The 12,115-nt window shown below is 34.2% G+C and overlaps 3 protein-coding genes and 1 long non-coding RNA gene across 4 annotated transcripts; 3 read left to right on the top strand and 1 right to left on the bottom strand.

The window, feature by feature from the left end:
* Positions 1-21: 21 nt before the first annotated feature.
* Positions 22-3,060, top strand: TwdlE (TweedleE; the record flags this gene model as incomplete). Its single annotated transcript, NM_001311908.1, is given in 3 exon segments — positions 22-44; positions 200-649; positions 2,658-3,060. Coding segments are annotated over 3 exon segments (573 nt in total). The 3' UTR covers positions 2,766-3,060.
* A 2,653-nt stretch (positions 3,061-5,713) lies between these two features.
* On the top strand, positions 5,714-8,017 carry LOC106128454 (uncharacterized). The gene is made up of 5 exons (XM_013326852.1): positions 5,714-5,921; positions 6,042-6,269; positions 6,490-6,622; positions 7,213-7,373; positions 7,617-8,017. The coding sequence occupies exons 1-5, from the start codon at positions 5,814-5,816 to the stop codon at positions 7,836-7,838; spliced, it is 852 nt and encodes a 283-aa protein (XP_013182306.1). The 5' UTR covers positions 5,714-5,813; the 3' UTR covers positions 7,839-8,017.
* Positions 8,018-8,852: 835 nt separating this feature from the next.
* Positions 8,853-9,323, bottom strand: LOC106128455 (uncharacterized). Its single transcript, XR_001228450.1, has 2 exons — positions 9,122-9,323; positions 8,853-9,039 (listed from the first exon to the last, which is right to left on the bottom strand). It is a non-coding gene; the product is annotated as an uncharacterized LOC106128455 (long non-coding RNA).
* A 66-nt stretch (positions 9,324-9,389) lies between these two features.
* RtcB (RtcB RNA ligase) lies at positions 9,390-12,051 on the top strand. Its single transcript, XM_013326851.1, has 5 exons — positions 9,390-9,822; positions 9,925-10,055; positions 10,127-10,831; positions 11,031-11,195; positions 11,611-12,051. Exons 1-5 carry the CDS (start codon positions 9,531-9,533, stop codon positions 11,836-11,838), a joined length of 1,521 nt encoding a protein of 506 aa, XP_013182305.1. The 5' UTR covers positions 9,390-9,530; the 3' UTR covers positions 11,839-12,051.
* The last annotated feature ends 64 nt before the right edge of the window (positions 12,052-12,115 follow it).

Here is a 12,115-nt window from a genome sequence, read left to right as displayed (position 1 = left end):
TGGACACTGCATCTCGACCCATCACCAGCATGTGTAACAAAACGGTACGTGTGCTGAACTGTGCACTGCCACAGTTGTGTAAGCTCTCGAGCTGGTGGAGATCTGATGCCGCCTATTGTTTTCTCGCAGTGCCATTAATTTAGGTCATATACAAAAGCATTCTTACGATGGAACTCAACTGTTTAATCGCTAATTGCAGGTATTCAGATCGTTGGCCGTAGCGGCGGTGCTCGCCTGCGTAACCGCCCGCCCCGAGCCGCCCTCCTCGTATGGACCTCCCTCGACATCGTACGGAGCTCCGTCTTCAGCGTACGGTCCCCCGGCTCAGCAATACGGGCCTCCGCAGCAGCCCATAGTGCACAAGCATGTGTACGTACACGTGCCGCCTCCGGACAACGAAACCCCACGTCCTCCGAAGCAGATCTACGTGCCGCCCCCACAGAAGCATTACAAGATAGTGTTCATCAAGGCGCCGACCCCGCCGACCCCGACCGCGCCCGTCATCCCGCTGCAGCCGCAGAACGAAGAGAAGACCCTCGTATACGTACTGGTGAAGAAGCCTGAGGAGCAGCCCGACATCGTGATCCCGACCCCGGCGCCTACTCAGCCAGCCAAACCAGAAGTATACTTCATCAGATACAAGACACAGGTATGTTAAATAACTTTATACATTTTTCACATATGAGGTTTCCAAAATGTGCTCGTAATAATAGTTTTGGTAATAGTATTATAATAAAACGATATATCTAGTCGGTTACAGTCTTAGTAGTAAATAGGATTAGAAAGATGCCGTTTAAAATGTAATGAACATCGCTACTTAGTCAAATGTGTTACATAATTATCGCGCGAGTTGCAGGGACAATACAATTAATGAAAGTAGAACTTTAGAACACTTGCTATGCAGGAATGTGGTGTTAAATAATGTGAAGTAATAGTGATATAATGTTTTGAATAACAATGTGCTACGGACGACAGTCAAATTGATTTATGAGTTAGGTGAATGGTCCACAATCTATCCCTGATTCCACGGGAGAACTGGCGGGGGTGCAATTTCGGTTAATAAACACAAGTTTAAAAAGAAATGTGGTACTAGGCAGTTTATCATAACCATTAAAATTTTGAAAGGTGTGTACAAGAAAAAAAGTTTGTGAATCTGTGGTTTACCCATTATGTCTGATCACCCTGGATGCATGCTGCTTGACAGCGAGAAAGTATGAACTGTACTTCCTGGTATTGTCTAGGAAGCGTCATCGATTCTCGCACCTCGAAGTAGGGCAGGTGCCCTTTTGTTGCGGTGATATAATATTTGTTGCTAACAATAGACTACAGACGACGTGCTTTGCCTGACATTATAATTATCGAAAACTAGTCAATATAGTAATAGAATTAGTAGGTCAAAATGATTTACATTGATTATAGCGCTTTAAAATAATTGAAATAAGTTTTAAATTCTGAATTCGTTATCAAATATTATGCGACCGTAAGATTTTATTTATTGGGAATTCTACAATATTACTGTGTTTATAATATTTACGATAGCTGTTACCCTAAAGAAAACTGTTTAATATCATACTTGAGAGTTAAGTTGTACGATAAATTATAATATTTTAGCACATGATTTAATTATAAATGAATATGTATGAGTGTAACAAAATTAATTTAATTGTTTAAGTGGCAGTTAAATTTTTAAAGCGATACTTAAAATTCTGTTGTACTTTTCTATTAATACGAAGAATATTTTTACGAGATAAAGACTATGCGATATGAAAATATAATGTACATATAACAACGCTAGGCTTATTTCTTGCTTAAGTGTTTATTGCACAACATAAGAGATTTTTCATGCAAATCACATTATAATTACTGGCTCAGTCCAAATCTCAATGAAACGAAAGTGTGTTACAGTAATAACTTGCATTGCATAACAATAACAACAGCCTCCATATATTGTTAAAATAATAGATTAGACCGATTAAATGGTGGAACATGAGAGCAATTTAACTTATATGTTACGTTTTATATAATGTATCTGTTATGTTACGGTAAACTTATAATTAAAGGAAGATGAGCAAAAACTAAAGATGACTGCATCAGGGCAGGTGCCCTTATCCCTACTGAGGGTGGGCATAGTATGGACTACTCCTCCATACATCTCTATCAGCAGTCATATCTGAATTCACCCCCTTCTTACGCATATGCTCTTTCACACAATCCATCCATACTTTCTTCGGTCTTCCTCTACCTTTGTAGCCAGCCAAGATTAGTAAAGATCCAGTATACGTGTTTAAAGATGAAACAATATTCAAATATTAATACATTTTTTTAATCGTCCTTAGATAGGTGTAAATTAGCGTACCAAGGAATTTTTCTGCTTTGTCACTTTAACTTTCACGGTTTAATGTTCGAAGCGGAATCATTTATTATTTACTAGCTGCCGTCCGCGACTGCATCCACGCGGAATTTATAAACAAACTTAACAACTAGCCTATGCGTCTTTCCAGACTATGTTCTACATCTGTGTCAAATTTCAGCGAGATCCATGGAGCCGTTCCGGAGATACCTTCAAACAAACATCCATCTAAACATTCGCATTTGTAATATTAGTAAGATTAATAAGATTTACTATTGTACTGATTTAATGTTTTGTTAACTTTTAGAAACAAGAGGGCTATCCAGCGGCAAAGTCTCCTGCACCACAGTACGGTCCTCCAGCCTCTGCTCCCTCTTCAAGCTACGGCGCGCCCTCTGGCGACAGTTCATACTGAAAAGAAAATACACAAACCCTCGAATAACTCGCCCTCAATTGAAGCATTTCTACCAAAAAACATAGTTGATTTGTATGATAGTCATAAATATTTTTTATATAATAATTATGTTAGTTAATGTAGAGCTTATTTTGAATTGGAATAACATCCCTGGACTTTAATGAAGAGGGCGATTACACAGAGGTTGTAGTGTGTGGCTGACTGGCAGAACGCCGAATCACTTGTTTATTTTTATCTTTCATCAAATTGATGAAATTGTAAATATATTTTTTATCATTAAATGTTTTAGATAATAGAACTTTTTTATTTATATTTTCACGTGATAAGTGTGACTATGTCACAAACTATTTGCCTAAGTTATGACCGTTATTAGGTTATCAATTCCAAAGAATTAATATATGGACTAGGTACATCAATTGTTGACTCGACCTACTGAATAATTTTAGTGTAGAATGATGCATCTAACATATTTTTGTAGCGTAGTTTAGATCCTTCTTGGAGACGACCTTTACACATCCATTGAGGCTAAGGTAACGTCGCGAGACCTGTGTTTTTATGAAATCGTTTGCAGCCAAAATGGAAAGCATTTAAACTACCAAAGCACGTTTGATGCAAGGGCACTGGTACAATGACACACTCATACAAAATGTAAAAAGTGTGAAGTTAATGAAAATACTCTAAAATTACTTATATGCGGTTAACTTGTACATAAATTAAATTCGTCAAGGGATTGAAAAAAAGTTAAGTGTTTTGTGGTTTACATACATAAAGAATATAGTCGAATTTATAACCTAAACCTTTTTGAAGTTAAAAATAAAAGTATTTAAAGTATGGAATTGTTTTAAAGGAATCGGATCTGAGAAGTAGGTTATTCATTGTTATTGCGTAAAGTGTTAACCAGTGTCAAAGAGGGACGCACTCGTATGTTTAGAAGTGCGCTAAAAGCGAAAACATGTGAATCACATTTGTAATGATAATATTTTGTTACGCAGCACGCGACTTTGTACGTCCTGATATAAAATTGTTTTATAATTGCAAAGGTAAATATTATTTATCTCAAACAATTTCGAAATAACGTCAAAAGCATTAAAAATTATCACAAAATTCGACCACGTATGAACGAAATCAACAATATAAATTCTTGACTATTATGAAATCTCTTTTAGATAGGTAATCCACAAAATCTATGGGAAATTATTTTTTCATGCTTAAAGTAAGTTTGGTCCCCTGATTTTTGGCATCTTTAAATATGTTTATTTATTTATTATCTTTATTCTCACGGTGTTTTCCTACGCTGACGTGACATACATACAAAACGTACCTATTACGTATAACACTGTATGTATATCAAATTTACGAGTATTATAACTAAAAACAAACTCAACACAGCACAAAAAGAAAGTTAAGTTCTCGTTTCGGAAAGGTAAAATAATGACAGAATAATACGTAACTTTTACCAAGGTCACTATCAAAAATAATTTTACTATTGTTTGGGTTTACGAGATGTCGAAATTCCGCTTTTGTAAAGTATTTTAGCGAAAGTCCCAGCACTGATTATATCAAGTTTCAGTGAGACACTGATGTGATGTATTTAGTTTCTCCTCAGGGGCAAAACAATTTACAAACACATATTATTTTCGATCCATGTCCTTGACACTGTATCAGCATATTCAAGCAATATTGCACGTGCGATAAGTCTTGATTTAGGTAAGGCGAGGACGCGTAAGTATTTTTATATTCTGTGCGAACACACCAAACATCTTGAACAAGTTAGAAGGTACCATCAAGCAAAAAGTGAGTTGAAATTTAAAAATGTAAATATCAGCTTAGGTACTCATTGTATCAACAATTTGGAGTTGTTAAGAAATCCAACCAAAAGCCAATAAGAAAGCCTCTGAATAATATGATTTTATTTCTGCGAATCGAATCTGCTGCGGATTGGTAGGACTTCTCCAAAACCATCAACAGCTGTTAGCATTGTTAAATAAACTGACTAAACTAAATTTACACTAAATGGTTATAATCTTTACTAGAGTCATTATAAAGTTGTTAAGTTTCGCAGTGACGTAATACTTTGTCCGTGCTCGTGCGAGAATAATAGAAAGAAATGTCTCACGCCATCATTACACCTTATTATTGTTATTTACGACTTTCGCGTTACTACCGCTGAATATTGTTTACATACACGAACTGTTTATTGTTGATTATGTTGGACCTAGTAAAAGAAATGAATTAAAATAAGCATACATTTAATTTGCAAGGTAAAAAATATAGGATCTTTGTATTCGGAATAAAGAAGCTCTCTGTCATGTGATGAAAGAATTTTCATCGTATTAATGTTAAGAACAAAATATTTCTTTATACTACTCAATTTCTTAAACAATAAACGTGAATAATGTATTTTAATATGTTAGTACAAAATAAATAAAAAATCGTAAAATGTTTTGAATAATGGTTAATTACGTAATAAAAAGAGGTTATAGTGTCAGTTTTTGAGTTGCATTTTCTAATTCGTAGCTGCATGCTTAAATGGCAACTAAGGCTAAGAATTGCGATATACATATATATTTTATTTTACAAAGCGACATAACGACCACGACTTTCACTTACTTGTAATACACTTATCCATAATAATATGGTGCTAACAAAATGATGCAATACAATGCCTGTGGGGATCCGCCTTGCGGTCGCAACCTTGAAAAAAATTTTCTTTCTAGAATGCTTGCCACAATAATATTTGGTGTCAAGATAAAATGGGCATCATGACTGTTCAAACTTTATAAGGGTAAAATAAAATGTAACCATAATTTGTCTTGGGCATTTTACGAGAAATTAAAAGAAAAATAAACGAATAAACTTTCATCATTTATAAATCAAATTCTATTTTTACGATTGGTTCCAGATTAATCTAGACGCTCCTAAAGAAAATATGAAAACAGCGCCAGAACCGATCTATTTTCGTCTCAGTAAGCTTCTTGCATTCGTTATAGAGACTGTTTCTACAACAAGTGCAACATACAGTGATTTGTTTAAAAATATTGTCTAAAAATGAGTGCACTTAAAATAGAGGCAGAGGTAAAGGTCGAATCGGAACCGTGTGTTGTGGCCTGGGACAACAATACATTATTTGTTGGCACGGAAACTGGCGCCATCTTTGTAAGTTTATATGCAATACTTGCTTTTAAGTTTACTAAATACATAGTCAGTATGTGAAACAACTCGTCTTAAGACGATTACGATTAATTATTTGATATAAGTACCCATTTTTTGTTTTAGTCTTACGACAAAAACCTATCACCGGGTGAAAAATGGACTGCACACGAAACACAAGTATTTGCATTGACTGCGGCAAACGGCAATGTGTACTCTTCCTCCAATGACGGAGGAGTCCGTGTCTGGTCTGCTACGGGTGTCAAAGTCGCTGAGCTTCCCCCGACTGGGGGTGATATCGGCGCTTTGTGTGTGCATAATAACCAATTAATTGCTGGCGATGAAAGTGGCAATGTATGTAACACCTAATTTTTTTTGGTAGCCACCTGATTTCGCTTAAATAGCGAAGTGGCCGCTGTATTGAATATTAAAAAATAAGTGTAACTTTTCTCTTTGTTTTTGATTCTCGTACTTTTATGGTAGATTGTTAGTTATTACCAACATTATAAAAGTAATGGGAAGAAAATTATAGTATATAATAGATGTCATTTGTTATTTCTACTTCTATTTGCAGGTTGTAATTTATGAGAACAATGACGTAAAAGCCAAGTACCAAGTCCTTGAAGAAGTGAAAGATATATGTTTGAAGCCACCTTATATGTTTACTGCGCGAGATTTATATGTTACCGTCACCGAAATAAAACCAGGTTATATGATCTTGTTACTTTTAATAATTTCGAATTGTTCTGTGTAAATATTTGTCATAAATAATGTCAATTTATTATGCGATTTGCGTAATATATAGGAGTTTCGCAGTATTATTCTTATTTCACATAAATAAAATGAAGTTTTAATGACCATATAGTATGAACTTTATTAATATGGCATTAGATTTTAATAAATATTTGCATAAGAATGACAAAGTTTGCAAAACTCATGAATTTTAATTTGTTAATCGATTTCTAAAGATACATTTTTAATTGTTCTTTTGCTTATAATGATCATTTTAATGTTCGTTGATGTTTCTTTATTTCCCTCGTAACTTTCAAAGTTTTGTGTTGAAGGTTGAGCCAAAATTTGCTACGTTGTGTACAACACATCGGAAAAGAATTTAGATTATCGATATGTAAACTTACTTATGATATGAGTTTTCGTTGTCGTTACACCTGTAGAGTAACAATATTGTGTTTTTTTTCAAATTGAAAAAAAAAACATTTGTAAAATTTTCATACAGGTTTTGCGACAGTTGAATTTCACGGTTAACAGTAATAAACACTTTTTTATAACTTCATGACAGAGGAATCAAAGACTCGGTTCACAACCCGGCACACGATGGAAGGGCGTGCGCCGCTGCGTGTGTCGGGCGCCCGGCTCGTCGTCACTGCGAGGGGGGCCAACAATCTGCAGCTACACGACGCTTCCATCGATACCAAGTTCAAAAAACTACATGAAGTTAAGGTACGACTAATTTTCCCAAACACAACAAAAACTTCATCTACCCAAATTCGAGTATTCTAAATATTGTTTTTCTTTAATTCGAAAAGTACATAGGTTTTATAAGCGCCTGCAAAAACTAAATGAATATTTCCTTTTAACACAAAATTTGCAGATGAAAAAACCGAAGGTAAATTATAATCCGTAATTGTAAATCCCGTTGGGGAAAACAGTGGCTAAACAGCATCGTTTTAAACTTTGTTTTAGGTAAGTGATATGATAATAACCAGTCTATCAGTGAGCGAAGACCACGTATGGACAGGTGGTTGGGATGGTATCGTACGACGATGGAAGATCGCCGGTGACCAGTTCCAACCAGCGGGGGAGATAAATCTAGGTGCCTGTGTAAACGCGCTTGTTGCTACCAAATCTGATGTAGCCTACGCCATAATAACAGGAGGGCGAGCAGTGTGCCTAAAAGGCGCTTAGTCGACAACATATTCTACAAGTAATGAATTAACTGTATATTTTGTGTAATCTATATCTTTAGATATATCTTGCCACTGTATACTAGTATTTCGCGTGAGAGCCAAGAGAGAAATGAAAAAAAAACTATTTAGTATTATTGTATACAAAATAGTAATACTTTTATGGCAATAATAAAAGTTTTTATTTATTTAGTTTATTTATTTCTCTAAAAACTGTCATAAATCTTAGTAATTCATCTATTTACCATTCCTTTTTTTAATTAGTTCTCTCCTATCTACAGTTGATGACATCTATACTTACTAAAATGAGGTTCTTATTCTTTTACTCTTTCACACCTTTAACATATTAGTGATAGGAGAAGAGGATGTGTACTTCATTGATACTGGTTTTACACAAATACCTGTATTATTGACAATTAAGATTTGCAGGTTCGGGTAGAACTATATTTATTTTTAAAATTTACAAATTTACTTTTCACATAATTACTTTATGTTAAGCAAATCTTGTATATAAACATGATGGGGAACAAATAACAAAAATATTATAGATAATAATTAGCTATGGTTACTTATAATTCAATTGGAGCAATTATATAAAAAATTAAAAGCTTGCATGAAAGGTCTTCATTTTGTTAATAAATATATGGGTTTCAACAATAAGTTTATTAAATTAACCCACATTGACAAGATAAAGAAAAATTAAGTTATATTTTATAAATCATTTCTATTTTTCTATTTACTATATAACAAAAATGTTTATCAATAATTAAATGATAATTTCAACATCACATAGTTCTTCTTCTGAAGGCAGTTTCACTGTTTTAGGTTCAACATAATTAGGACTGATAGGTGGCAATCCTGCTTTTTCACGGCGACGTAGTTCTAGATAGGCTTCACGTTGAGCCCAATCTCTCATATGGACATCGGGACTATAAGCCCATGCAAATCCACCGAATACTAAACACAATGTTACTGAGAAGAAGAATGATGCATTGTGGACGTTTGTATCCTCTTCTTTGCTCGTGTAATCAAATCCGTAGCTAACCCAATTTTTATCTTCAGCTTTTTCACATGCAGTGGTAGCAGTTTCACTGTTCTTCTTTGATGTCGAGATGCAACGATTTAATTTGTTATAATGATTCCAAACACATCTCTGGACAACAGGCATATGACGAAGTTTTATCAGAGCAGCCATCGTCGCGCTAAAAATATATCCCAATTAATACAAGCAAGTGCTGACAAAACACAAAATCTGATTTAATTTTTTTATATGATTAAACCTACCAAAAAATAGCGCTTTTATATTATAATTCTTAGATTTTTTGTCTTCTTCAATGGAAGATTATGAAACCAATTTTTAAAGTGACAGATTTAGACAAAGAGTATGCATAAACGGTGCAGATAATAAATAGAAATACACTTATGTAAAGAAATATTTGCCGTTCTGGACTGACTGCTCTTTTCTCTCTGAATTCTGAATGCCGGCAAAATGACCTAAAGGTCTATGTTCCCAGATCATAAAATAAAAAAAAAATGCCGGCAAATCTTGACAACTTGTCAAAGTCATTCTCATTCGTATTTCGCTCTTGTGCTTGTGCTTGCGTATTTCATTTCAATTTTATAAATTTGCGGCAATTAAATTATTTACTATTGCCGAATTAATTGTGATCCGATTATTTATAATCCGTTCAAGATGGTGGTAAGAAGTTATAATGAAGAGTTAAAATACCTAGAGAAGATAAACTCCCATTGCTGGAGAATCAAGAAAGGATTTCAGCCAAACATGAATGTGGAAGGTTTATTTTATGTCAACGATACACTTGAAAAATTGATGTTAGAGGAGTTACGAAACTCATGTAGGCCTGGAATGACGGGAGGGTTTTTACCCGGTGTGAAACAAATTGCTAATGTCGCTTCTTTACCAGGAATTGTCGGTCACTCTATTGGTTTGCCAGATGTTCATTCAGGATATGGTTTTGCTATAGGTAATTGCTTTTTACAACCTTAATTTCCTCTTTTTAGGTTTCATTGATATATTGATATCTATTTCAATTATTGTGCAATAATAATGCTTGCCAATTTTTTAGGAAATATGGCCGCATTTGATATGTTGGACCCTAAATCAATTGTATCTCCTGGTGGTGTTGGTTTTGATATCAATTGTGGTGTCCGGTTACTTAGAACCAATTTAAGTGAAAAAGATGTGCTGCCTATAAAGGTATACATGTTTTTATTGGTATAAAATGACCCTCTATAAACATAGTGTTGTCATTAAACTTAATTTTTTAGGAGCAACTGGCACAAAGTCTTTTTGATCATATACCTGTTGGTGTAGGATCAAAAGGTATAATTCCTATGAATGCCAGAGACTTAGAGGAAGCTTTAGAAATGGGTATGGATTGGTCCCTTAGAGAAGGATATGTTTGGGCTGAAGATAAGGAGCATTGTGAGGAGTATGGTAGAATGTTGAATGCAGATCCATCAAAAGTGAGTCTTAGAGCAAAGAAGAGAGGTCTACCCCAGCTGGGGACATTGGGAGCTGGCAATCATTATGCTGAGATACAAGTGGTTGATGAAATATTTGATAAATATGCTGCAAGCAAGATGGGCTTGGAGAGAACTGGCCAAGTTGTGGTGATGATACATTCTGGAAGTAGAGGGTTTGGACATCAAGTTGCTACGGATGCTCTAGTAGAAATGGAAAAGGCAATGAAAAGGGACAAGATTGAAGTAAATGATAGGCAATTGGCATGTGCCAGAATAAATTCTGTTGAAGGACAAAATTATCTGAAGGCAATGGCAGCAGCTGCTAATTTTGCATGGGTTAACAGAAGCTCTATGACATTTTTGACTCGACAGGCATTTGCAAAACAATTTAAAATGGCTCCCGATGATTTAGACATGCATGTGATTTATGATGTTTCCCACAATATTGCTAAAATTGAGGAACATGTTGTAGATGGAAAAGTGAAGACGTTACTAGTTCATAGAAAGGTAAATTTTCTTTTTTTTAATTTGTATTTCGTCCCTATTCTATATGTTGGTCAAAACAAAGTTAACATTAAGGGAGCTCTGGGAATTGTACCTAGTTCTCTGTTTAGACTTATAGACCTAATTTGAATAATCATTTTAATATGGTTTAATATAACAGATGGAATTAAAAGGATGTATTCATGATAGTAATATTTTTCAGGGCTCTACAAGAGCATTTCCTCCCCATCATCCTTTGATACCAGTGGATTACCAACTGACAGGTCAACCGGTACTGATTGGTGGGTCCATGGGCACCTGCAGTTATGTCCTCACTGGAACTCAACAGGGCATGACAGAAACTTTTGGTACTACCTGCCATGGAGCTGTAAGTAAACCTGCACATTAGTATTAAAACAAAAGTTCTGATTTGTAATCAGAGTACTAAACATTAAATTCCCAAAAAAACCCAATTTAACTCAAAAAGGCAATATTAAAATAATATTGCATCATTAAAGGAAAATTATCATCACATATGATGTAATAGTTAAAATTATTTAGTTACTGTTAGCTTTTTAGCTTGTTTTCGTTTACAGGAAATACCTTAAATTTTATTGGAATTCTCAATGTTAGACAAAAATTTGCGTAATAGTATATTTAACTAAAGTAAGGTTATTTAATATCGATCCATAATACTTTAAACATATCAACAAATATTTATACATTATCAAGTTATATTTTTATTTTACATAGTCTGTGTAACTATGAATTTTATTTAATGGTTTTTTATTATTATTTTTCAGGGTCGTGCATTATCTCGATCTAAATCTAGAAGGAACATAGATTATAAAGATGTTTTAAATAAACTCGAGAGTATGGGCATTTCTATTCGTGTAGCATCACCTAAGCTTGTGATGGAAGAAGCCCCAGAGTCTTATAAGAATGTGACAGATGTGGTCGATACTTGCCATGCTGCCGGTATCAGCAAGAAGACTGTTAAATTAAGGCCCATTGCGGTTATTAAAGGTTGAACTTTCACATTTTATGTATGTTACTCATTATTACTTTGATTGTCATATACTAAGATGTCATTTAAAATATTTTCGTTAAATATTATATGCTAAACATATATTTTAATAAGTAATATCCTTATTACATTACGTTTGCATTTTTAAGAGAAAATTGAAACTGTTAGTATATTTATTGCGAAATGAACCTTTTTGAAAAAATATTTGTAGCAAGCTAGCATTTATTTTTTATGTTTATATAATGTTTAAAATCTGATAAAAATTACCATAAGGTTTAAGT

This window comes from Papilio xuthus, unplaced genomic scaffold, assembly GCF_000836235.2.
Source record: "Papilio xuthus unplaced genomic scaffold, Pxut_1.1 DF828780.1, whole genome shotgun sequence".
NCBI lineage: Eukaryota > Metazoa > Arthropoda > Insecta > Lepidoptera > Papilionidae > Papilio > Papilio xuthus.
This window is presented reverse-complemented; position numbering and strand designations above follow the sequence as displayed.

Bases quoted from the DNA above. Each gene is read 5' to 3' on its own strand.
- LOC106128454 (XM_013326852.1), top strand. From the start codon at position 5,814: ATGAGTGCACTTAAAATAGAGGCAGAGGTAAAGGTCGAATCGGAACCG. The intron at 5,922-6,041 runs GTAAGTTTATAT...TTTTTGTTTTAG, and splicing joins CGGAAACTGGCGCCATCTTT to TCTTACGACAAAAACCTATC. The intron at 6,270-6,489 runs GTATGTAACACC...TTCTATTTGCAG, and splicing joins CTGGCGATGAAAGTGGCAAT to GTTGTAATTTATGAGAACAA.
- RtcB (XM_013326851.1), top strand. From the start codon at position 9,531: ATGGTGGTAAGAAGTTATAATGAAGAGTTAAAATACCTAGAGAAGATA. The intron at 10,056-10,126 runs GTATACATGTTT...TTAATTTTTTAG, and splicing joins AAGATGTGCTGCCTATAAAG to GAGCAACTGGCACAAAGTCT. The intron at 10,832-11,030 runs GTAAATTTTCTT...AATATTTTTCAG, and splicing joins CGTTACTAGTTCATAGAAAG to GGCTCTACAAGAGCATTTCC.